We start from the raw sequence: 25,194 nt of genomic DNA, 5'->3' as shown, positions 1-25,194 counted from the left end.
GTTTTTTTTAGTGCTGGGGTTTGCATCTGTTTTATGAATTTTTAAGCGCCAACCGGCAGGAGCTGGCCCTCGAGTCGGGGATCTCGTGCAGGTAACCACCAATTCACCTGTTGTAATCTGAACTGCCAAACGGGCCACTGTCTTGTGCTCAGTAATCGAGTCGAGTAAAAATGCATAAATAAATCAAGTCGGAATCAAATAAAGTCTGAGTTCTGACAGAGTGTCAAGGAAAGGTGGGGAGCAGGTGGGGTTGTCCACATTGATCACGCGTCTGTCTAGGCACAGGCGACGGTAGACGCAAACGGAAACAGACATTCGGGAACTGCAGAAAAACTGGTGTGACTGGAGGGAAATGGAACCTCATCTGGCCAGACAAGGTGCTGCGGGAGCCTCCGACCTGAAGTCTCCCCGGCTCCTCCTCCCCACCTCCCTGCCTCGTTCCTCGGTTCCCCTCTCCCGCTCCCTGCTGGCACCGCCCCTTGGGAAGAGCGTGGGCGGAAATGGAGCCTAGCAGGTCATCTCTCCGCGCCTACCTAAGGGCGCGCCGGGCTGCTGGCGCCGCTCGATGACGTCACGGTCATTGACAGCGTGCGGCGGCGGCCGCGGTGGCTGCTACCTGGGCTGGGAGCGGCCGGGTAAGGGTCTGAGTCGACCTGCCCGGCCAGGGCGTCCTCCGGGGGCGCGGGAGGTGGCCCAGGGCTTGCAGCCGGGGGGCCGGGGCTGTGTGCAGAGTCGTGGGGTTGGGGGTGGGAGTTAGGAGGCCCAGAAACCTGACTCTGAGAGGAGGGCGGCGGGTGTGCTGGAGGGGAGGCTGCGTCCAGGTTGGGAGAGAGGCGCGGCAGTCGGGCACCGGCAGTCGGGCACCGGGGTCTGGCGGAAACCTCCGGGTCGGGATTGGGGTGAGGGTAGTCGGGACCTCGGGAGCTTCGGGGTGGGAGGAGCGCGCTCACGAGTCTCTCTCCCCCTGCCCCCGGTGCCTCGCGCGGGCTGCAGGTGCAGCATGTCTAGACTGGGGGTCCTGGGCGGCGCCCAGGCCGGGCTGGGACTGTTGCTGGGCACCGCCGCGGGCCTTGGATTCCTGTGTGCCCTTTACAGCCAGCGGTGGAAACGGAGCCAGCGCCATGGCCACAACCAGAGCCTCCCTAATTCCCTGGACTACACGCAGACCTCAGAGCCAGGACGCCAGGGTACGAGCCAGTCTCCTGAGACCAAAGTCATGGCTGACGGATAGGCCTAGGGTCCGGGCTGCCTTGAGAAGAGCCTGTGGGACAGGAAACGGAGGGGGGTGGGTACCTGAGGGTTTCACCTTTTTGTAAAGCTTACTGAAAAGGCAAGCAGTCTTCCTCTCCTGTACTTTTTCCTATAATTGCAGGAAAAGGCTTTAGCTGTCACTTTTAGTTCGGGCCACGTTTTAAAGGTACTTAGTGTTGGGTGAGGTGTTTAATAAGTAGAGAAAGTCCAAAATAAGGCAAAAGGGAAAACTAACCTCAGGGGAATTAAGTCTTAAGGCTTACGTGTTCAATTATGTGTTGGAATTTGAAGGGAACTTGGAGACCATCCAAGGTTTTTTTTTTTTTTTTTTTTTAATCCTTTTTAGAAGAAAATCGAGATTCAAAAAGATTATGTAACTTTACCCAGGTTGTCACAGAGCAATTAAGTGGTGGGATTCGGCCTGGTCACCTGGTCCTGTGGACTTCCAGGGCATGGATGTGGGGTGCATATACAGTTGAAGCTTACTGTTGCTGGAAGCCAGCCACAGCTGAAATAGGTAGTGCTTTTGTCACTTTGACCTTAAGTCATTTGAGCAAGGTATCTAGGGCTGGTTCAAACCACTCTCAGGTGTGTGTAATAGAGGAGCATTGCAGTCACCTCATCCCACATTAATTGGGAATGAGTGTTTTCTCTGATTACCAAATGCCAGATGGATTGGAAAAGTTAGCTTTAGAAGAGTCTTCAAAGAGCTATCAATTTAGATTGCAACTGTTCACATTTTATAACCTACTGGTAACCTAGTATTGTAAATGTGCTTGTCTTTCCTTTTCCTTGTGGTTTGTAATTTCTTGGCAGTAGATGTTTGGAAAATGTGGGCCAGGTTCCCAGAGATTTTTTTTTTTTTTAAGTTTCATGTAAGTGATCTCTATACCTGACATGGAGCCCAAACTCACGACCCCAAGATCAAGAGTCGCGTGCTCTTCCAACTGAGCCAGCCAGGCCCCCTTATCTTTCTTGCCCCCAAGATCTTTCTTGCTCTACATTCTTGAATAATGTTGGGTGTGTACTGTAATCCAACCTAGACCCTTAACTAGATTTCCTTGAACACATTTGGGCTTCCCTGGACTGTGGGTCCTGCCTTCCTGGTTTCTTTATTTTTACATTTTCCAGTAGAGTTGCCTTGGGTAGCTACCAGTTTATTAGCATTTATTGTTAGAATTGACCCGGAGCTCAGATGAGGGCTCAGGAATGGTGTTTTTCCTATGGGGTGTGGATGGGCTTTTCTCAGCATACCTTTTCTCTAAGTGCCTGCTTTCTCCTTGCCTTTCTCGAATGATACTAAATGAAGTCCCTGGGAGGAGCTCAGAGTTTTCCTGGCTCTTCTTTGTGAAAGCTCAGAATTTGAGTAAATTCCCTTTAGTTTTGCTGTATAGTTAGTACTGACTGCCTGGTATCTGGGAACTATCCCAGCAGGTCAAGGGTTTGTTTTCCTCTTACAGGGCAGTGCTCTTGGCAAGCATTATACATTACCTGAGAAAGACCCCAATGTGGAAGGTTCTTGGAACAGAGCGGGCTCTTGTTTAGAAATTGGGATCTTGATTTTTTTTTCTTTGAGTAGTTACTCGAGACTTACCAGGACGTAGCTGTGAACATAAACTATCTGAGCCTCAAGGTTTTTGTAAATTGAGCTCCAGTGAGAAGCAAGTGTTCTTAAATTCCAGGTCCAAGGTCTTTCCCTCACCCTGCCTCAGGAGCATCACTGTCTGCTGTCCTTCCTGCAGTGAGGCTTCTACGAGCAGTCCCAGGGGAAGCGGGAGATGCTGCAGTGCTGCTCAGCCTTCCACGAGAAGGGCAGGAGGAGGTGCTGGACCGCCTGGACTTTGTGCTGACCAGCCTGGTGGCCCTGCGGCGGGAGGTAGAGGAGCTGAGGAGCAGCCTGCAGGGGCTTGCTGGGCAGATTGTTGGGGAGGTCCGGTAAGTGATGCAGCCCTCTGTCCTGCCTTGTACCCGCCCGCCAACTTTTCCCAGTCCCTAGAGCTTTTTCAGCTGGGCTGTGCCCTGGCCTTTGTTGCTGTGTCTAAGGAAGAAGCCAGTTCTATAACTTCTCACACAATTGGCAGGGAAGCTGTGTGCTTGGTACCTTGCCTTCCATAAGTTCCTTGCTGCTTTTGGGCTCTTATGGTCTGTTGTAGCAGCTGAAATGCTTTGTTCTGATTTACCTGGTCTGCTGCTGCAGGCTGGGTCCAGGGAGAAGCCTTTCTTGTTCTCCTGAGGGTAGAAACCCAGGAGGGCTTTGGCCCTTTAATGAGCAATAGTAGTAAGACGTTCCCTCATGGGGAGGGGAGAGACAGGCTGTCTGGGGCTCAATAGCACCGTCTCTAAAGGGGCCTGCCTTTCAGATCTCATATGGAAGAGACCCAAAGAGTGGCTCGGCGGCGAAGGTTCCCATTTGCCCGGGAGAGGAGTGACTCAACTGGGTCCAGCTCTGTCTACTTCACGGCCACCTCCGGAGCCACGTTCACAGATGCCGAGAGCGAAGGCGGGTGAGTCATTTCTCTTTTAAGCACTTGTGGCTTCAACCAGGTTATGTTTTGTAAAAGTACTATTTACCTATGGAAAATTCACACTGAGCTGCTATAAATAATTTTGGGAACATGGTAAAGGTATAAATGAATAAAATAAGGAATTGGTTAAACAAGAAAAACCATCCACCTTATGTCACCCAGGCAAATGAAATGTTAACAGTGCTTATTGTTGCATCTGTCCTTTCCTCTGAGTAGGTTTTTAACAGTTACTGTAATTCTTATTTGACTATTTTTTTAAAAAGATTTTTTATTTACTCATTTGAGAGAGAGCACAAGTACAAGGGAAACAGAGGGAGAGGGAACAGCAGACTCCTTGTTGAGCAGGGAGCCCAGTGAGGGGCTTGATCCCAGGACCCAGGATTATGACCTGAGCCGAAGTCGCTTAACTGACCGAACCACCCAGGAGCCCCTGTTTTCATTTTTCCTATAACATTAGTTGGACATTTGCCTGTACTATCACAAGGACTTTATAAGCATTTTTAAATGACTTTATTTCCTTCAGTCAGTGGCTAAGCCAGGTTTATAGAGCCCTCTAAGCACTAACTGTGCTCCCCTCTCCTAGAAGGTCCTTTCTTCCCACATGGGAGGCTTGCTCATGCTCCCTTGCCTTTACAGGTGGGAGCTGGCTGTCCTGAGTGCTTGGTAGCTCAGCAGGTCTGACCGTAGGCCTTACTGTGATAACGGGGAACAGCAGCAGGAGTCTTGTGGACAGCCTCCAAATGTGGTCAGACTAAGGACTTTTTGATTTGAAGTCACTAGTACCATTTTGAAACTTTGGTCTCAAGCATGGAGTCTGAATGAACATCTTTTTTTTTTTTTTAAGATTTTATTTATTTATTCATGATAGTCACAGAGAGAGAGAGAGAGAGAGGCAGAGACACAGGCAGAGGGAGAAGCAGGCTCCACGCAGGGAGCCCGACGTGGGATTCGATCCCGGGTCTCCAGGATCGCGCCCCGGGCCAAAGGCAGGCGCCAAACCGCTGCGCCACCCAGGGATCCCTGAATGAACATCTTTGTTGTGGTGCTTGATGCTGTCATTGGCAGTTTCTGCCCTTGTCTGCTGGTAGCTCTTTGAGGTCTCGAGGCGACCTTTCTTCCTCCCCAAGGAAAAGACTGGCACAGAGAACAGCCCAGCCTTCTGCTGGGACAGAAGGACTGATTCAGCTATAAACATGCAGGGTGATCTTTGCAGCAGTGGCCTTCTTTAAATTTTTTTTTTAATTTTTATTTATTTATGATAGTCACAGAGAGAGAGAGACAGGCAGAGACACAGGCAGAGGGAGAAGCAGGCTCCATGCACCGGGAGCCCGATGTGGGATTCGATCCCGGGTCTCCAGGATCGCACCCTGGGCCAAAGGCAGGCGCCAAACAGCAGTGGCCTTCTTTAGCGGAAACACCTTATGATATTAACTAAGTTATTTTTCCCCCGGTGGCAGATACCTCGCCAAGGACTTTAGAGCCATTTCCTTATCTAATTGCCCTGGGGATCCTATGAAGTAGGTGCTGTTCTTATTTTTCTCAGATGGAGACTTTAGGCTTAGCAATGTTTGATGCCTTGCCTAGAGTTATACAGCTATTAAGTACAGGCTCAGTTGGGCTCATCTGCAGGGCTGTGAGGATCTGTGATCTAAGGCATGGCTTGGTTGTGGGGGTGTGGAAAGGCTTTTACAAGAAGACAAGTCCCATGCAGCCCTTGAGAGTTCTTCCCAAGCTGCCACAGCTCCCTGCCCAGGGAAGACCTACCTATGGCAGCACAATCTATTCAGTACATCTTACTCAAAACATTTCAGCCTCATTTTCTTGTTTGGGACAATACATTCTCCTGCCTCTCCTCATTTGGTTTTCTAAGAAAATTAAGAATAATATTACTCTTTTTCCTTTTTACTGCCACTGGGCATCTGTCCTGGATTTATTAATTGCTCAGACACCTCTTGCAACAAGCCAAGTCTTGGTAAGAGCTTTAGTCCTCCATTTGTGACTGCTGTAGTTGAGGTTATCTGATCATTCTTATCTGTATCATCAAGGGCTAGTGGGCGTGGCCCTTTTCAATTACCTAACACTTCTGTTTCCAGAAGGCTATGTTAGAGGAGGCAGCAAAAATGGAATTCATATTTGATGCATCTGGACTGAAAAGAAAGAAGGACAAAGTAATTGATAGTGGATCCTGAGATTTGAGTTTTTCTTTTTTTTAAGATTTTTAAAATTTATTTATTCCTGAAAGAGAGAGAGGCAGAGACACAGGCAGAGGGAGAAGCAGGCTCCATGCAGGGAGCCTAATGTGGGACTCATCCCAGGTCTCCAGAATCACACCCTGGGCCGAAGGCGGGGCTAAACTGCTGAGCCACCCGGGCTGCCTGAGACTCAAGTTTTTCTTTTCTTTTCTTTTCTTTTCTTTTCTTTTCTTTTCTTTTCTTTTCTTTTCTTTTCTTTTCTTTTCTTTTCTTTTCTTTTCTTTTCTTTTTCTTTCTTTCTTCTTTTTTAAAAGATTTTATTTATTTATTCATGATAGAGAGGCAGAGACACAGGCAGAGGGAGAAGCAGGCTCCATGCGGGGAGCCCGACGTGGGACTCGATCCCGGGTCTCCAGGATCACACCCTGGGCCAAAGGCAGGCGCCAAACCGCTGAGCCACCCAGGGATCCCTGAGACTCAAGTTTTTCTATGCAACCCGTTGAAGCAGGTCACTTGGGTGGGAAACTAACATTTGTAATAGGATGGAACAGAAAGAGACATCATAGCTCTGCCCAAGAACAGGACATAGAACTCAAGGCCTTTAATGATGATTTTAAGAAGTTGTACAAGGGACACCTGGGTGGCTCAGTCAGTTGAGCAGCCGATTCTTGATTTTGGCTCAGGTCATGATCTCAGGGTGGTGGGATTGAGCCCCCAGGTCAGACTCTGTACTCATTAGGGAGTCTGCTTGAGGTACTCACCTTCTCCTTCTGTTCCTTCCCCCAGTTCACACATGTATGTGCTCTCTCTAAAATAAATAAATCTTAAAACAAAAAAAGGTACAAACTTCTGGGAATTGTGAGAGCCAGGGGACTTAACCTGGGAAGCTTGTTTTGCTGCTTAGGGCACTCCCTGGGGCTCTGAGGGTCATAAAGGGAAAGACAGGCCTATCAGCCACCTGTATGGGACCAGAGGAATGGTGGTTTTCTTAATTACCAGCAGCCCATGACTGATTGTGGCATGTAGAAGCTGATGGTGATACATGGTGCAAGACTCTGGTTTAGCTGGCTGCTATCTGGGGCAGTGGCCATAGTGAATAATTCTTTTTGGCATGGTTGGTGCCATATAGGTCAAGGGGTATTTTGGGAGGAGACCACAAACTATGGAATGGTTTTGAACATACGGGACCAAAGGAGGAGTGCTTCTTTGAGGGATGAAAGGCTGAAAATATTTAATAGCCTATGCCATTGAAAGCTGTATTCCCTTTTTCCTTTTCCAAATAAAATAGCAACTTTGAGCTCCCAGGGGACCAACTGTGGCAGAGGCAGAATCACTGTGTGATCCATGTGGGTCCATGAGCTTGTTCTTTTTTTTTTTTTAAAGATTTTATTTATTTACTCATGAGAGACACACAGAGGCAGAGACATAGGTAGAGGGAGAAGCAGGCTCCATGTAGGGAGCCCGACGTGGGACTCCATCCTGGGTCTTCAGGACCACGACCCGGGCCAAAGGCAGATGCTCAACCACTGAGCCACCGAGGTGCCCCCATGAGCTTGTTCTTAAACACAGGACCAAACATAGCTTTAGTTCTCTCCTAGTCCAAAACCACCTTATCCTAAAACACCAGCTTCCCCAGCAAGCCTTCTCAGCCAAGGATTGCCCGAAACCTCATTGCCACTCCTTCTTGGCCATTTATCACCTCATTTACATTGCTCTTATCTACCCCACCACTGGGAGTCTCCCAGCCCTGGTTGCCTTTGAATGCTTTAGCTCAGCCCCTCTAATGGGGATTAGGAGGAGTCAAAAGAAAGAAAGTTAATTATCAGAAGGGAATATGTATATAACTGAGTCCTTGATCACTGACTTGTGGGCCCTCCTCAAGGGGTAGAGTAGGGTAGCTCTGGCCTCCTTGCTCCGCGGGAGCCATGGGTTCTCTTCCGTTTGTGGGAACAGTGTGTTCCAGCCAAGGGCACAGCTCCAAAGAGCCATCTCAAAGGTCCCTCCCAGGCCCTGGTAGATCTCAAAAGCCCCAGGGCATGTTAAAAGGTCACCCCTGTCCCTGGTGGATTTCTCCCGGGGCTGGATTGGTGTTCTGAGATGTGTGAGAGTATGGTGTGACTATAGAGACAGCCTTCATAGCTGCGGAAGCCCCAGAAGCTCATGGGGGCTGATGTCTGTGCTCTTGAGCAGGTGCTTGCCCCCCCGCTGCGTGCCAGCCAGCAGGGTGGCAGATTAGCGAGGCAGCTCCCTGATGTGGGGCTGAGGTGTGATAAGAGCCTCACAGGCCCCACCAGCAAAGTCCCTCCTGACCACTCCTCCTGCTCAGCAATGCGAGCTCCCTGGCAGTGCTGGACATTCCTCCTGGCTCAGCTCACTGGAGAGACTATGCTGATACTTATGCTCTAGGAGGGAGAAGAGCAGGGGTCCCTCGCTGGGAGACTCCTGATTTGAATGCCTCATTGGAGGGAGTTCAGCAGGCAGTAGTGTCTCCCCTTCTCTCTAGTAATAGGAGATGCGAGACTCTAGCTCTTTATCCAGATAGCCCATTTACCCATCTTGCCTTTGGGCCTGCTGGGCTGAGTAGGAGGCTCTGGTAGACTCTGATTTGATTCTCTCATTTGGGCAGGTTATTGTCCAAGCCTTCAGAATTGGTTGGGAGTCTGTCTAGGCTGCCTCTGTGCGGTCTTGTTCGTCACCACCCAAGTTCATTGTAAATCTGATGCCACTTCTCTTTGTCCCTTTAATTTCAAAAGTTTTTACTGCAGATTGCTAGAGGGGAAAGAACTTGGATAATATATTTAAAAGTAAGGTGAAGTTAAGGTTAAGTTCCTGTAGTAGCTGTTCCTGGGGCCCTTTTTTAGATGAGTCTGGAAGCTCCTCTGTGAAGCAACAGCATGGACTGGGCACTCGGTCTGGTTGCTCACTTGGTACCTTCCAGACGAAGCCTGCCTCCTTGTGTCTGGCTTTCTGGCCTACCACTTGCAGTCAGACTTGATGCTGTTTTGTCCTGCCTTTACTTGTAGGTGCCTCGCTCATTTCTCCTTCAGGCCTGTTTTGTGCCAGGCATAGGTATCCTGTCCCTATTTTTCATTCCAGGATGGAGGAAGGCATATCCCTAAATGATCCTAAGGTCTTGCCTGTGCTTCAGAACCTTCTGGCTCTGATTGAATCTGCTTTTCCTTCACTCAAATCTGGAGGTTTCTCTGGTATCTGCTTCCAGGCCCTAGAAGTCCGACATTGTCCTCTGCTCAGTTTTTGTCTGATTCAGTTGGCAGTTGGGGAGAGCACCCTAATCAGCCACTGGTGAAGGCCAATATCCAAGAGAAACGTGGCCTCCTCTTCAGGGAGTGCATCAAGGTAGGGGGTTCCAAGAATAGACCTATCCTTGGATAGGTCCGGCTTGTGGCGGCCCCAGACATACCTTCCCAGGTGGTTCTGTTTGCATCTTCCTCTCCTGAGTGTAGCTGCAAAGTGGCCTTTCCCCTCCCCCAGCAAGTTCCTAAGGTTTCCAGGTGCTCTTTCTACTGTGGTTCAGGTTTGGTTGCTGACAGGACAGAGGTGTACCTTGAATTGGGAAAGAAAATGTAGATATTTGGGTTGCCCATGGCCTCAGAGGCTGGCACCCACCCATGTTGTTTCTGGTGGGTGCTTTTGGCTGATAAAGCAAACATGACTGACAAACCCTTAGCCAGGCTCACATCTACCTCAGATCAGCTCTACTTACATTATGGTTTTTATTTTAAGTATTCCTTTTTTACTTATAAAAATGTATGTTCACTAAAGCAATCATATATGTTAAAAAGTAGAAAAATTTCCTTTAGTTCTTTTATCCTGAGTTCTACTAGCAGCATTTTGATGCATTCCTTTCTAGGCTGCTGCTTTCTAGCCTTTTTCTTTTTCTGATTATCTAACCAACTTGGTGGTAGCTCAACAGGGAGTTCTCATATTGCCCCCAGCTGGTCACGCTTTCCATCTAGGATCATTTTCCCAGCCCATAGTTCCCATAGGAAGCTTTCTCTCAAGCACTAATTTCTGCCCCTAAGTGGTAGAAATGGTTTTTACATGGCGCTCTGGACAGCAAGCAGCATCGTAAGAGCCCTTCTTTGTGGGTGGGAGATAGATCCTAGAGTCCTGAGGCTAATACTCTCCCTTGACTCTGTCACTTACATTTCTCTGCCACAGTTACACAACAGCCAATGCTGAGTCTGACTATGAGCGGGACTCTGACAGGGAAAGTGATGACGGGGAAGATGAAGTGAGCTGTGAGACTGTGAAGATGGGGAGGAAGGATTCTCTGGACCTGGAAGTGGAGATGGCTTCGGGCCCGGTGGCCAGAGCCCTGGAGACTGGAGGCTTCCCTGGCCTGGATGATGTGCTGCCCCTCCTGCAGCAGGCTGACGAGCTTCACCAGGGCGGCGAGCAGGGCAAGCGGGAGGGCTTCCAGCTGCTGCTCAACAACAAGCTGGTGGTAAGGTTCCAGCTGCCTGTCTGCCCTTATAACCTCCCAGCCCCCCTGCGAATGGAGGAAGGCCACTGTAGTTTCTAAGCCTGCAAGGTGACATAGGAAGGGAAATGAAGGTGAGGTGACTGGTTCTGTATGTATCCCTCAGGGTTGCACATCCTATTCCAAGTAGGCCATGCACTGCTTCTTGGGGCCTAGGTGTACCGCCTGCCCCAGAGCTTCCTCCCTACGGTCGTCTGCCTCCTATATAGCTATTGCAAAAGAGCTCTCCTTCTTAGAGTAGAGAGAAATGTAGAAAGAGCTGGAATATTCTTTTCCTCTTTTATTGCCCTTGAGGTAGAGCCCAAGCTGACTGCCCTACTTGAAGTTTCCATCACAAGTGACAAAAGTGTAGGTCACTCAACCACAGTTCCCTCTTCTGGTTAACTGCCAGAATTTATGCTCACCAGCTATAAATGCCCCAGTTAGAATTTTTTCCTTTTCTTGGGCATTTTCACATTTTTCACTATCAGCAAGACTTCTCATTGTGCCTTATTTCATCTTGGAGTTGACCTTTCCTCCTCACAGTATCAGGCCAGAATGCCCTCACTCTGAAGGTTATGCAATCTGCTGGCTAGAGATGACGCAGCATCAGTTAGCTAACTGCAGGTGGGAGGTGGTGTGGGGGTGGAGTGCTATGCATAAGGCTGGCCTGATGTCAGTTTGTAACACTAGCTTGGAAACTCAAAGGTAGGGCATGGGGAGAAGGCCAGAGCCCCAATTCTCTGCAGCTAAGGAAGAGGGGCCTCATCCATCCCTCTCTGTTTGGTCTGCAGTATGGAAGCCGGCAGGACTTTCTCTGGCGCCTGGCCCGGGCCTATAGTGACATGTGTGAGCTCACAGAAGAGGTGAGCGAGAAGAAGTCATATGCCTTGAATGGTAAGTGCTGACAGATTCCTGACGGGAAGGTGACTGACTGACTCTAAGCACAGGCTGGCCCGTGTGTTTGGGGCTCTGGGGAGCCACCAAGATTTAGGCTGTGGAGGCAGTTGTGGCTCATTTACTTACTAGGGACAAACTCTGGTTCTCAGGGACTTCTTCCTTCTTGAGATAGCAGTCTCTGCTTTCCCTGCACATCGTGATTAATACAGGTGTAAATGTTTTTAGGGGTAGCCATATCATACTAGCATAATTCTTTGTTCTCACTCCAAAGCTGCAAGAGAGGCCCAAAGCCTGCTTTCTTAATCTAATCAAAAATAGGTGGTTTTCTTTTCTTTTCTCTCTTTTTTTTTTTTTGCTGCTGCTTAGAAATCTGGTTTGAGTCATGGAGGCTGTAAGGCAGGTATTCTCTAAGAATATGAGTAGAGTGTGTTTAGTGAATGCCTACAAGAAGCAGTTTGGAAGAATGCTACTAGCTTAGGAGTCCTAGGGATCTACCTAACAACTGTTGCCAAAATCTGTATCCTGGCAGGTAGGGTGCATATGAATTATACCAAACTCGGGGATTGTCCCTATCTGTCATGTCATGTAGAATCATGGGACTTTGAAAAATCACTGGTTTTGTGGGGAAGATGTGTCCTGTTTAGCCACACACCACAAGTTGGGCACGGTCAGCAGGCTTCGAGGTCTTGTGGTTCAGTTAGACATCTAAAGTTAACTGTTGGGCAGCCTGAGTGGCTCAGCGGTTTAGCGCCGCCTTCGGCCCAGGGCGTGACCCTGGAGACCCGGGATCGAGTCCCGTGTCAGGCTCTGTATGGAGCCTGCTTCTCCCTCTGCCTGTGTCTCTGCCTCTCTCTCTGCTTGTCGCATGAATAAGTAAATAAATAAATCTTAAAAAAAAACAAAAAAAAAACTATCTGGGGCGTCTGGGTAGCTTAGTCGGTTAAGCATCTGCCTTCTTTCGGCTCAAGTCACGATCTCAGGGTCCTGGGATCGAGCCCTGCATTGGACTCTCTGCTCGGCGGTGAGTTGGTCCCTCCCTCCCTCCCTCCCTCCCTCCCTCCCTCCCTCCTCCCTCCCTCCCTCTGTGATCTCTCTGGATCTCGGTCTCTATCAAATAAATAAAACCTTCAAAAGAAAAAAAAGACACCCACTTTGGAAAATTACTACCTCCTCACTTAGAAACATTGAATCTTTGCTAATGTAGAATGTGACAATACCTCAAGGTCATTGTTTTAAGCATTTGTAGAATTGTCAATAAAGAAAGAACAAGCCAGTTGAGTTGAATGTTTATTGATACAGATCCTCCGAAAGATGATCTCCAAGTTTTAACAGAAGGTGTTACTGTTTGCTTTTTTCTTTTTAAAAATTTCTACATTCCTTTCTAAGTTTCACAGCCCTGTATAAGTCTGCTCCTGCTGTAGGACAGATGGAGTATCGTTAGAGGTCGTCCTAGAATTTCCCTTTTTAGGACCATCCTTCATGGGTCCAAAGGTTTTCATTTTGTTCTCTCAAAGTTGGACTACCACGAGGCAGCTGTTCCATGGTGGGGTATCTTTTCACCCCTCCCAAGTTGGCAGGAAGGTACTCTCAGCTCTTATTTTTCTAGTAAGATCATGCTTTGAAGTGGGTAGAGAAAAATCCACTAAGACCGTGTCCCTCACTGATGGAGCCACATAGTTTAGAAAGCAGAAATTGAGCTTGGGGTGAGGGGAGTTTCTTATCAATCAGCTTGAAAAATATTTATACAACATTATACCATAATTACTATCATTTAAGTATGAGGAAACATTTCACATCAGCCAGCCTATCACCTCAACCCATTACGTTTGCTCCAGCTTCTCCATGTTCCTTTTGAAGTCATCTCCATTTTAATCAAAGGAGAAATCCCATTTCGCAGTGTGTTCCTTTCTCCAGTGTTGTAGGCATGATGTTCCTCAGCTAGAGGAGATCCTTGTCAAGAGCTTTCATGTTTAGGCCTCGATTTATCAGTCTTGGTGCCTAGAAAACTAAAGCAAACGTCATCTCTGGTCAGACATTTGCCTCTGTTGAGTTTTGGTCTAGAGCCCTGATTAATGTTCTTAGATCATAGAGTTTTTTGAGAATTTGATCAAAAGTCAAGGTAGTCCTTCTGAATAAAATGCCCATGTACCTAAAATTTCATACAACTTCAGAAGGATTCATAGACCTCCTGAAGCATGCTCATAATCCTCTAGGGTAGGGTCTTGTTAGGGACAGTTTGATTGCCATTGGGTTCTTTTATATTTAAAATGCTGAGGGGTACCTGGGTGGCTCAGGCAGTTAAGCATTAGACTCTTGGTTTTGGTACAGGTCATGATCTCAGGATTGTGAGGGCAAGTTTCACAGGGGGTTCTGTGCTCAGCATGGAGTCTGCTTGAGATTCTCTCTCCCAACCCCCACTGCTCAAGCACACTCTCTCAAAAAAAAGGCTTTGAACACATCAGGTAGGTGGTGTTAAAAGGTAGCTGAGCAGCTGATGAGAGAGATAGGAAGATTGAGGTAAAGCAAAAGTTATCCCTGAGAAACTATTTGCAGCTTTCACTCTGTTCAAAATAAAAATTATTCCAAACAAGTTCAGGTTGGGTAGGGTTTGGTAAGAGCTAGAGCAGTCATTCTTGCCACAGCCCCTTGTGGAAGTGTGCCCTTGTTAACTCTGGATCACCTTTGTCCCTACAGGAAAAAAAGAAGCAGAGACTGCCCTGGAGAAGGGGGATGAGAATGCTGAATGTCACCAGTGGTAATAACACTCTGCAGGGTTCTGAAAAGAGCTAGCATGAGTTGAGTGGAAGAGAGCCAATTCTCTGCCAGAAGAAACAAGGAGAGGGAGCTCTGGCCTTTATTACCATATGGCTGGGCCTAACCCAAACCGGGGATACAAGGGGGTTTTCTTTGGAAGGGGCCCTGGAGAGTGAGGCAATGGGGATTTTGGAGATTTTTTTGTTGTTTTTGGGGCTTGGAGAAATATGGAGCTTTTTAAGAGTCATCCTAGCTACAAAATTTGTGGGTTCTTGGCTTTTCATGGAGGCCGGCATAATTTGTAGCTCCTTTGCCCTGCACAAGCTTTTCTTTCCCCTAACTGCGATCCCTGGCTGGTGGTGGACTTGGCTTCTTTGCTTGGCTTGCATGACTTAAAGTGAATGTGAACTCACCCCCAGGAAGTTTAGTTTATTAGTTTACTAAAACATCAGTCCTGCTTGTTGTCTCATGTGAGGCAAAGTTCTGCCAGCTTCCATGGGTCAAGGCCAAGTTGTGTCCTAGGGCCTTGTTCCAGCACCTCAGAGTTTTAGTGAAAATTCCCCTCCCACCTCCTCCTCGCTTTCCATATTTCTGTCCTCAGATTGTGTCTGCAAGAGTTCTTAGAGGCCAGGTCATTCATTGCCACTTCCCTATGGAATTCCTTTGAGCTCCCAGACTCCCAAGGGTAGAAAATAGTCTCATACTTTATTGGGGAACAGCTGGCTGGATGAAATAATGAACAAGCAACATGGGTCTCTAGACACTCATTTGTCAACTGTGCTTCTAGAAACAATGCTGGGGGGTGGGGGTGGGTAGTGAAGCTATTGTTTTTGAAGACCGAAGATGGGAAGCTGGCTGGCTGTTTTTATGACCCCCATTGGCTCTACTCATTCTATGGGGAAATGGGTGGAGACTTGGACTGAAGGCACTGCCTAAATGTTAAGTATGAGAAATTTACTGTGGTGGATCCACTTTTTTGTACCTGGCATACTTTGGAGGATTATGAGACTACAAGTGTTTGCCAAAGAATATTGGGACCACAGATCTGTGAAAAAGAGGAATTTTTATACATATGGAAATGCTATTTTCAGCTCTAGAATGGGAAAGGGACAGTGGATGGGAAGCCCGTTCCTTGTCTCTGAGCTTGCTGCCGCTTTCCCCCTTAGGTATGCAGTGCTTTGTGGTCAGCTGGCTGAGCATGAGAGCATCCAGAGGCGCATCCAGAGTGGCTTTAGCTTCAAGGTGAGGAAAGGCTTCTTTTCCTTCCCTTGTGCAGCTCTTTCCTAGCTCCTTGCAAAGGGTGTTCCTACAGTCTCTATGACTTGCTCTTCTTCCCTTAGCAATTCTGATGTATATTTACATTTTTCCTCTCAGGAGCATATAGAAAAAGCCATTGCTCTCCAGCCAGAAAACCCTATGGCTCATTTTCTCCTTGGCAGGTGGTGCTACCAGGTAAGCTCAATTTCAGGGCCTGACATCGGGGTTTTAAGAGTCCTGTTAACAGGGATCTTGCAGTGAAAACCTGGGAGCAAGATCCTCAGTCTGGTCTGGCTCAAGAGCCATTTCCTCTGAATGGTGCTATTACTGGTGACTTGACCAGACCTCTTTGACCCTGTTTTCATCATATTTGATGTTCTTAAAGATACTAAATTTTTTATTCATGGGGCATCTGGGTAGTTCAATTGGTTAAATGCCCGACTCTTGGTTTTTGCTCAGGTCATGATTTCAGGGTTGAGAGGTGGAACCCATATCAGGCTCTACACTCAGTGAGGAGCCTGCTTGAGATTGTGTCTCTCCCTCTGCCCCCCTCCTCCTCAGCTTGCACTCTCTCTTAAAAAAACTTTTTATTCACTTTGATCTTTTGTGGCAGGTCTCTCACCTGAGCTGGCTTGAAAAAAAAACTGCTACAGCCTTGTTTGAAAGCCCTCTCAGTGCCACTGTAGAGGATGCCCTCCAAAGTTTCCTAAAGGTATCAGGAGGGGAGGGATTTCTTTCTGGTAGGGGGCAATTTTATGCTTGCCTGTTCTATGGGAAAATCAGAACCACCTGGACAGGATATAAATATAGAATCCCCTGGATCTAGACTGGAAAGTTCTATTTAATAAACTTCAGCCTAACTTAAATTTGGCAATTCCCTAACTGAAATGCCTTCCTCCCTTTTCTAGGCTGAAGAACTACAGCCAGGATTTTCCAAAGCAGGGAGGGTATATATTTCCAAGGTAAACTCACCTGCCTTTTGCAACATAGATGAAAGTCCAGTCTCCTGGTGGTGTTTCTCCCAGGTTTTCACTGTTGTCTCTTTTCAGTGCTACAGAGAACTAGGGAAAAACTCTGAAGCTAGACAGTGGTTGGAGTTAGCCCTGGAGCTGCCAGATATCACCAATGAGGTAATACTTTGAAGATCTTTTTTTTTTTAAAGATTTTACTTTTTATTCACGAGAGACATAGAGGCAGAGACACAGGCAGAGAGAGAAGCAGGCTCCTTGCAGGGAGCCCAATCTGGGACTTGATCCTGGGATCACACCCTGAGCCACCCAGGCATCCCTGAAGAGCTTTTCTAATACCAGATTCCATTATTGAATCACGTGACCTATTCAGGAAAGAAAATCTTCCCTTAAGGTCTTATTTCCCTATATAGAGTCTATACTTTTGCATATAGGCTCCTTTGTATATATCTTACCTGGGAAAGGAGGCAGATTCTATAGGCGGCAAGCTATCCTGGGAAAAACAGAGCTCAGAAGGGGGACAGTATCACTGGTTTGGGAAATGCTGGCTTAGATTTTTGAGTACTGTCTTATTTTGTCTCCCTAGGATTCAGCTTTCCAGAAGGACTTGGAAGAATTGAAAGTAATTTTAAGAGAATAGTCACATTTCAGTGACTTGAAGGAACTGCCCTGCTTAGATCATCCGGAATCTAAGACTGCTTAAGTGAGGGTCCTGACTCCTGGGTTTGACCGGTATACATAATCATTCCCCAATTTCTTTCCTGTTGCCCACTGGTTAATTTATTCTAATCCCTTATCTGAAATTGGGGAAGCACCTAAGGCCTGGGTTGCTGTAGAAGTGAATTCTTGAAAAATCAAGAGTAGTATACATAGCACTGAAGGCTGCTTTCAGCCTGCTGATGAGGTGGATGTACTTCAAAGAGCTATAGAAACAAAACACAGAACTTGTACTCCCTAATCTTTTCTATTAATATTTAACACCAAAGTATAGAGTTCTAAGGCTGTCTATCTGGGTAAAAGGAAAGGTCAGGGCAGCCCATGGATAGTGCCCTCTTCTCACGTATCATGTGAATTTTAACTATTCCTGGGCCGAGAGGCTGGATGACTTCACTTCCAAAGTCCTGGTAGCTTTTGGAAGGACACCAGTGTGTAAGGCTTAGGAGATTGTGGAACAATGTTCTGAGGAGTTGCCTGGAATATATTTTGGTACAAACCTGAAATAAACCAAATTTGATTATATTCCCCTTTCTATGTTTGCCATCAGCTCCTTTCTTGCTTGACATTTCCGTAATTGTTTCCTACTACCGAAACTAATGCAAATAGAAGAAAAATAGCACCAAATAGTTTAAGCTCTTGGGTTAGTTATATGTAAAGCACAAAGAGCTTATTTTAGCCTAACAAGGCCTATTCCACCTAGTTCACGCTTAGGGCCAAAATCTCACCTGATAAATTCCCATCTACAAGAATAATTGAGACAAGTTTATAGGACTCAAGGATTAAAATACTTTTATACAAGAACCAAACTTCTATTCCAGAATCTGCCACTCTGCCTTACTATATACCATTCCAGGTTTGGTTTGTGGTACAGAGATGAAAGAGAAGACCAGAGACAAAGCTGCATTGACTGGGTCTTCCTATCTCCCTACATATAGTATGATCAACAAAGGCAACAGCAGAGATTTTCTAGGCCTCTCTTCCCAGTCCTGGCTGAGAAGCCTTTAAAATTCAAAGAGCTGTTTAAAAGCCATCCTGAGTAGAAGTCCGAAGGGGAGGATCCCAAACCACTAAAGTAGAATAATCTAGACAAGTGTCAAGATTCTACAACACAACTCACAAAAGGCCACTGGGAAGTCATGGGCTATTCATCTTGTAATAATCTCTACTAGACCAAATGATAATAAGCTCAATCATGAGTGTATGACTTCACTTTAAAATTTTCAGTTTAGTGCTGCCTTTGGCCGAGGGCATGATCCTGGAGACCCGGGATTGAGTCCCATGTCAGGCTCCCTGCGTGGAGCCTGCTTCTCCCTCTGTGTCTCTCATGAATAAATAAATAAAATCTTAAAAAAAAATTTTTTTTTTCAGTTTTAAACCATTAGAAACTGATGACCCAGTGCCAAAAAGTTATTTTATGGCCCTATCTTGAAATATTCAGCTTATACAAAAATAATTCCTATAAACAGCACAAATAACTACTTTATTAGCAGCCCCACACTAAATCTACTTAAAGAGCCTCTGAAATACTTTGAGATTTCAGAATTATCTTGAGTTACCCTTAGTAGTTAAAAAAACCAAGCAAGTAGACGGTAACAGACTGATGGCCCAGTAGGCTTGTTCTGTAGCCCTTAAAACTAAAAACAAACTTTTACCTAAGATAATTCAGGCAAACTAACTTAACCTGCTTCTGATGGATAAGAGTTTTACTGGCAGAAAAAAAAGAACCTGTGAGGAGACCCACTTTCTTTGCCACTTAGGCATTTTAACATTACCCAAACAGTGAGAAAAGAATCCAGTCTTCCCAGCTTATGTCTGCAAGAAAACCAAAGATTGGCCAGTAGATAGCTATTAGTCCTGAATCAACCCCAAGGCACCATGTCAAAGGTATTCCTTCCTTCCCCTGAAATAATTCACATAGAAATTAATACACTTCAGTCGGAATAAACAGATCAGTCTGTGACTACTGACCTGTCTCCTGTTAATACCATCAGAAAAGCCGATACAATAACTGTTTTTCCAGAAGCTTTTTTCTGGCAGTTACAACAGGAAGAGGCCTATGAACCCCAGGGAACAGTCCTCTTCATTAGGCTGCAGCACTTAAGGTTTCTCACAGGACAACCCCCAATGCTTCAGTCTTTGGCATCTCCCACTCCATCTGCATTGATGGCAAACATAGCTTCAGCTTCAGGAAGACAGGGAGAGTCGTAGATTTTGCAGATTCTGGTTTCCCCTCTTCCTTTCCTCAGATACAGCCTGACCCAAAGAGACAGACCAGTTATTATAATTTAAAAATCTTTTTCCTATTCATGGTAGATCTAAACTTCTTCAGACTTAAATACTTCTTAGGACTTCTTTACTTCTTAGGACTTTGGGGGAATCTTTCTGTATTCTTTAGGGGCATTTCCAACCTGGAGGAATCCACGCCTACTCTGCCCTCCTCCCCCCCCCCCCCCGCCCCTTAGTGGATTTTCCATATTGAAACAATTACTTTCTTAATAAGGGAGAGGGATATCCTTCATATTCATTCTTGCATATTTGAGGGCTTTTAATTCCTTTATAAACTAAAAGCAAACATACGCACTAACCAGAGCATGACAGTTCTGTCTAGCCAGGGACTCCTGGGTCTAATTATACAAACGTAGCTTTAACTGGTTTTAAAAGGAAATGCTGTATCTTCATGTCTACTTTCGTTAATATGACATTCCAAGACAAAGTTGCCTATTCCATCACTTTACCTGGTTGTTGAGGCATGAGCAATGATATTTCCTCCAATAGGTTTTTTAGGATCTGCAGCAAACATGGCTGCTCCATCCACTTGGGCTACCACCTGGTTGGTGATTACCACTGCTACACCAAACTGACAGAGAAAGGACAAATGTCATTTTTTTGTGGCCAAAGGATCTTATTGCTGCCACCCCTTTCCCCACAAAGTAATGAATGATTAATATATCTCTTCATATCTGTTATCTTTATGACACTAGGCTCTGACGTTCTGGCCTCCCAGCAAGGCCCCTGAAAATTGGGCATTCTCTGTCCCCATCCCCCAACTTACCTCATCAGCAAGTCGCAGAAGCATCCGCAGAAACCTGGCCAAGTGCATCTGCCTGGCAGAAAGCTCCCCTCGACCTGAATAGTCTGTTCTGTAGAGGGCAGTGGCACTGTCTACAATTAGCAGTGCATACCTATAGGAAACAAGGACTCTATGAAGCCTATTTCGAGCCTGTGTCAGATTGTGCTCCCTTTCTCAGTACCTTAAACTTTCATATTTGTAGTTACACTCATACATAAATATTTTATTAAAATATTTGTACAGCATTCATGTCTGAGGCACTATATAACAAAATTTTCAACAAGTTCAAGAGAATTACGGCTTCATTTCTTAGTAGTGACTTGACCCGAACCCCAACACAACAGTGTCAGACTAAGAAGGACCAAAACTTAAATCTTCCCATTTCTTTTTCTTCCTTCCTTCCTTTCTTTCTTTTCTTTCTTTCTCTTTTTTTTCTGTAAATTTATTTGACAGAGCACAAGCAGGGGGAGTGGGAGAGGGAAAAGTAGACTCCCTGCTGAGTAGGGAGCTGGATCCATAGCTCAATCCCAGGACTCCAGGAGCATGACCTGAGCTGAAGGCAGGCACTTAACCAACTGAGCCACCCAGGCACCCCCTTAATCTTCCCATGTCTAATTCAAGTTATCAATTTGGCCAAATAGTCTACATAAGACTTACGGTTAAGGGCTCTAGGCCATATTCAGTGTCTTCTACTGAGCACATACCTAGATTCTACCATCATGGCTGATGCTTGATAAAGGAGCTGGGTCTGGTGGTCTGTGTTGAACCCTCGAGCATATGCTACATTATCCAGGACATCACTGCCAGAGAGGCCATATCTAGAAGAAAATACAGAACATTTTTAGACTGTAATGAAAACTCAGGCAGACTGGAAATTATTCTCTAGCAAAGAGATTGCTTGATTAGGTAAGAATTGTTAAGGCTAAAGAATACTAATTCCCGGGGCACCTGGGTGGCTCAGCAGTTGAGCATCTGCCTTTGGCCCAGGACGTGATCCCAGTCTTGGGATCGAGTCCCACATCGAGTTCCTTACATGGAGCCTGCTTCTCCCTCTATGTCTTTCATGAATAAATAAATAAAATCTTAAAAAAAAAAAAAAAAAGAATACTAATTCCCTTTCTATTAGAAGTCCAGGCAAACTAGAGAGATATCAGCAGCAAGTGCTTTGGAGTAGATCTACTGAGCAGGACTTCAGGATAAATCAAATTTAGTCTTTGAGGACTCCTGAGCAAAAACAAATTTCCAAATACAATGTTTCAAACGTTCTCCTGGAAAAATCCAAGACAAGAAGACAGAACTGAAACAAAAATAATGAATCATCAATTAAATTCATATAAACTACCTTTTTTTTTTTTTAATGATAGAGAGAGAGAGAGGCAGAGACACAGGCAGAGGGAGAAGCCAGAGACACAGGCAGAGGGAGAAGCAGGCTCCTGGCATGGAGCCTGCTTCTCCCTCTGCCTGTGTCTCTGCCTCTCTCTCAATGTCTATCATGAATAAATAAATAAAATCTTAAAAAAAAGAGGGAGGTGGGGAAGGGTAGAGGGAGAGAAATTTAAGCAGGCTCTACACACAGCACAGAGCTGGACTCAAGGCTCGATCTCACAACCCTGAGATCATGACTTGAGCTGAAATCATGAGTCAGATACCAAAGGCAGACGCTCAACCGCATGAGCCACCCAGGCACCCCTAGGAATAAAACTTTCTTTTTTTTTTTTTTTTTAAATTTTATTTATTTACGATAGTCATACAGAGAGAGAGAGGGGGGCAGAGACACAGGCAGAGGGAGAAGCAGGCTCCATGCACCGGGAGCCTGACGTGGGATTCGATCCCGGGTCTCCAGGATCGCGCCCTGGGCCAAAGGCAGGCGCCAAACCGCTGCGCCACCCAGGGATCCCGGAATAAAACTTTCTAAACAAGGACTAGGGACGCCTGGGTGGCTCAGCGGTTGAGCATCTGCCTTTAGCTCAGGGTGTGGTCCCAGAGTCCCGGGATCGAGTCCCACATCAGGCTTCCTGCATGGAGCTTGCTTCTCCCTCTGCCTGTGTCTCTGCACTGTTTTCTTCCACCCCGTGTCTCATGAGTAAAATGAATAAATAAAATATTTTAAACAAGGACAAAACCTAGAAGTTCAAAAGAAACAAGTAGATTTCGTTTCTCCTATTCTCCTTTCTTGCTAATAACTAGTTACAGTTAAGACATTATATGACATGTATCCAGTATGGTTAAATAAGTAACACCTTAATTCATATTATACCTCAATCATTTTTTCCTTTGCATTAAAAAAAAAAGGGCAAAATAGGGGCACCTGGGTAGCTCAGAGACCAACTCTTGATTTTGGCTCAGGTCATGATTTCAGGGGGGTGTGATCAAACTGCATATGGCTCCATGCTGATCATGGCCTCTGCTTGGAAATCTCTCTCCCACTCCCTCAGTACCCCCTACATAACCCTCTCTCTCTCTCAAAAGGTAAATAAGGTATTTCTTACTTTAAAAAAATAATCTATTTTTTCCACCTTTGTAACAGCTACCTAAGACATGAATGCTCAACGTGGTATGAGGAGGACAATTTTTATTCTCATTAAATATACCATAATGGGGTTTTCTTAAAGATTCATTTATTTTAGGAAGAGGGAGAGCAGGGAGGGGAGGGGCAAAGGGAGAGGGAGAGAGAATCTCAAGCAGATTCAACACTGAGTACAGAGCCCCACACTGGGCTTGATCTCACAATGCTGAGATCATGACCTGAGCTAAAACCAAGCGTGGGACACTCAACTGACTGCATCACCCAGGCACCCCAATGGGGCCCCATTTCTTCAAAGGTATTTTGATTTTATCCATCTATTGAGACACAACTAAACGCCTGCATGTCTACAAAGCTTCTCTGCACTTTTCAAATAGATGTGATTCTCCTCCTTCTGCACTTCAGAAAACTTGCTTTAGGCCTCTTTATGGCATTTGTGAGGAGCTACCTTATTATTCTTTTACTAGCCTACAAATTCCTTGAGGGAAAAGCACATTTTTCAATACCTAAATTCTGAATAAAGCTTTTATCCACAACCCAGAGAATCATCTCACTTTCACTTTAACCCAAGTAATATTTTCATATTAGTATTACCTAAATTATAGTCCAAAAGTAAAACACTGACTCCCTTATGTTATAGTTTAAAAGAGAATCTATTTAAATAAGATTCAAGGCATTGTAATTCTTTGAAAACCCTAACTTCCTTTGTTTAGATTTCTTTTTTTTAAGATTTTATTTATCTATTTAACACACAGAAAGAGGGAAGAATACAAGCAGGGGCAGCAGGCATAGGAAAGGGAAAAGCAGACACCCCCACTGAGCAGGGAGCCCAACATGGAGCTCGATCCCAGGACCCTGAGATCATGACCTGAGCCAAAGGCAGATGCTTAATTAACCCACTGAGCCACCCAGGCACCCTTATGTTTATGTTTCTATCAGTTTTTGACAGAAGCAGTCTATTCTATGTGGAGACTCTGATATTCAGAAAAGCATGCACTGCATTAAACCTATTCTTCTGAGATTTAGCTTTATTTGTCTTCCTGGTTCTTCCTCCCAGAAAGAATAGAAAAACAAAAGAATATTCTATCTAGGAGTTGGAGAGAACACTATAATAAGTTAGTGATCAATATCAAGAGATCCTACTCTCACCAAGTTTATTTTCCACATCATAAAATGGATTCTTCATACTAGGGACAGACTTTGTAGTTTCCTAGACAATTCACCTGCTATTCTTTGCCATCGACAACACAAGTAGAAGTTTACTTTTGGCATTAAGTGGATGGATGATGATAAGTTATAAAGTCTGGGCATGAAGATAAGGAGATAGACTAAGGATAGAGTTTTATCTTGGAATCCTGACCAAATACATTGGGAATAAGGAGATAAAATTTGGGATGCCTGGGTGGCTCAGTGGTTGAGCATCTGCCTTTGGCTCAGGTTGTGATCCCCAGATCCTGGGATTGAGACCTGTAGCATCAGACTCCCCACAGGGAGCCTGCTTCTTCCTCCCCCTCTGCCTATGTCTCTGCCTCTCTGTGTCTCTCATGAATAAACAAAATCTTAAAAGGAGATGAAATTTTCCATATTTAAATCATGGCTGTAAGAAAAAAAAAATCAAGAGGCTTAAGTACCGTACCACAAAAGTCTAGATTTGCTCAAGAAACACTGATCCTGGGACGCGCCTGGGTGGCTCAGTGGTTGAGCATCTGCCTTCATCTCAGGGCATGATCCTGGGGTCTGGGGATAGAGTCCTGCATTGGGTTCCCCACAGGGAGCCTGCTTTTCCCTCAGTCTATGTCTCTGCCACTCTGTCTCTCATGAATAAATAAATAAAATTAAAAAAAAAAACACACTGTATCATCTACCAGGAAAGGAGAATATCTTTTGCTATCAGAATATGGGTGATTTACCAGGAAAAGAGTTATCCTGGACTTCTGGGTCAGCAGTGTTCACAAAAAACACCATAGGGTCCTCTGTGATTACATTCCTGAAATAGCACATGGAATTTTCAATTCCCAAAATGTGGAAAAAGCTGGTTGGAAATAAGTGTCATCATCGCATAGTGTTTCCAGAACTTCCTTAAAAGAATAACCTGTAACACTGGTTTAAAAAAAAAAAAGAAAAATTCCTGGGCCTAATCTAGACTTACTAAATCATGATTTGGGGGGAGGAGGTGTGGTAATTTGTAGAGTTAAATACATCAGGTGATTCTTAACATATAAATTTGAAAACCGGCTGTACTACCTCAAGGAGGCTCTGGCATTCGTTCCTAGTATTTAAAAGAGATGGTGACGCTGGGGTGCCTGGGTGGCTCCATTAGTTGAGCATCTGGCTTTTGGTTTTGGCTCAGGTCATGATCTCATGGGTTGTGGGATGGAGCCCCATGTTAGGCTCCGTGCTCAGTGGGGAGACTGCTTGAGATTCTTTCTCTCCCTCTTCTCCTCTCTAAAATAAATAAATCTCAAAAAAAAAAAAAAAAGTGGTGACACTGTACCTATCAATTATGGCCATGGTTCTTAAACTTTAGCAAGCACGTGCATCACCTGGAGAGCT

The 25,194-nt window shown here is 45.6% G+C and overlaps 2 protein-coding genes and 1 long non-coding RNA gene across 4 annotated transcripts in view; 1 reads left to right on the top strand and 2 right to left on the bottom strand.

The window, feature by feature from the left end:
• The first annotated feature begins 544 nt into the window (after positions 1 to 544).
• Positions 545 to 17,569, top strand: RMDN3 (regulator of microtubule dynamics 3). Of its 2 annotated transcripts, none has more exons than XM_055316759.1 (13): positions 545 to 635; positions 994 to 1,187; positions 2,994 to 3,186; positions 3,612 to 3,755; positions 10,151 to 10,436; positions 11,246 to 11,348; positions 14,046 to 14,106; positions 15,272 to 15,347; positions 15,480 to 15,557; positions 15,976 to 16,074; positions 16,271 to 16,324; positions 16,412 to 16,492; positions 16,917 to 17,569. In XM_055316759.1, exons 2-13 carry the CDS (start codon positions 1,001 to 1,003, stop codon positions 16,968 to 16,970), a joined length of 1,416 nt encoding a protein of 471 aa, XP_055172734.1. In that variant the 5' UTR covers positions 545 to 635; positions 994 to 1,000; the 3' UTR covers positions 16,971 to 17,569. The 2 variants fall into 2 exon arrangements, with proteins under 2 accessions (XP_055172734.1, XP_055172733.1); XM_055316758.1 differs by having other exon boundaries at positions 2,934 to 3,186.
• On the bottom strand, positions 12,626 to 16,402 carry LOC129504187 (uncharacterized). The gene is made up of 2 exons (XR_008663314.1): positions 16,335 to 16,402; positions 12,626 to 13,357 (listed from the first exon to the last, which is right to left on the bottom strand). It is a non-coding gene; the product is annotated as an uncharacterized LOC129504187 (long non-coding RNA).
• Positions 17,570 to 18,974: 1,405 nt separating the features above from the next.
• Positions 18,975 to 25,194, bottom strand: part of RAD51 (RAD51 recombinase) — a 34,394-nt gene continuing 28,174 nt past the window's right edge. The window contains exons 7-10 of the mRNA XM_055316760.1: positions 20,822 to 20,935; positions 20,100 to 20,229; positions 19,783 to 19,904; positions 18,975 to 19,300 (exon numbers count right to left, since the gene is read on the bottom strand). Of these exons, the coding sequence (XP_055172735.1) occupies positions 19,177 to 19,300; positions 19,783 to 19,904; positions 20,100 to 20,229; positions 20,822 to 20,935 (490 nt within the window). The 3' untranslated portion in view covers positions 18,975 to 19,176. The remainder of the gene's footprint in view (positions 19,301 to 19,782; positions 19,905 to 20,099; positions 20,230 to 20,821; positions 20,936 to 25,194) is intronic.

This window comes from Nyctereutes procyonoides, unplaced genomic scaffold (genome assembly GCF_905146905.1).
Source record: "Nyctereutes procyonoides isolate TBG_1078 unplaced genomic scaffold, NYPRO_anot_genome, whole genome shotgun sequence".
Classification (NCBI taxonomy): domain Eukaryota; kingdom Metazoa; phylum Chordata; class Mammalia; order Carnivora; family Canidae; genus Nyctereutes; species Nyctereutes procyonoides.
This window is presented reverse-complemented; position numbering and strand designations above follow the sequence as displayed.

Excerpts from the sequence above, each read along its gene's own strand:
- RMDN3 (XM_055316758.1), top strand. The coding sequence starts at position 1,001 with ATGTCTAGACTGGGGGTCCTGGGCGGCGCCCAGGCCGGGCTGGGACTG. Across the intron at positions 10,437-11,245 it reads TGCTCAACAACAAGCTGGTG|TATGGAAGCCGGCAGGACTT; the intron begins GTAAGGTTCCAG and ends TTTGGTCTGCAG. Across the intron at positions 15,348-15,479 it reads AGAGTGGCTTTAGCTTCAAG|GAGCATATAGAAAAAGCCAT; the intron begins GTGAGGAAAGGC and ends TTTTCCTCTCAG.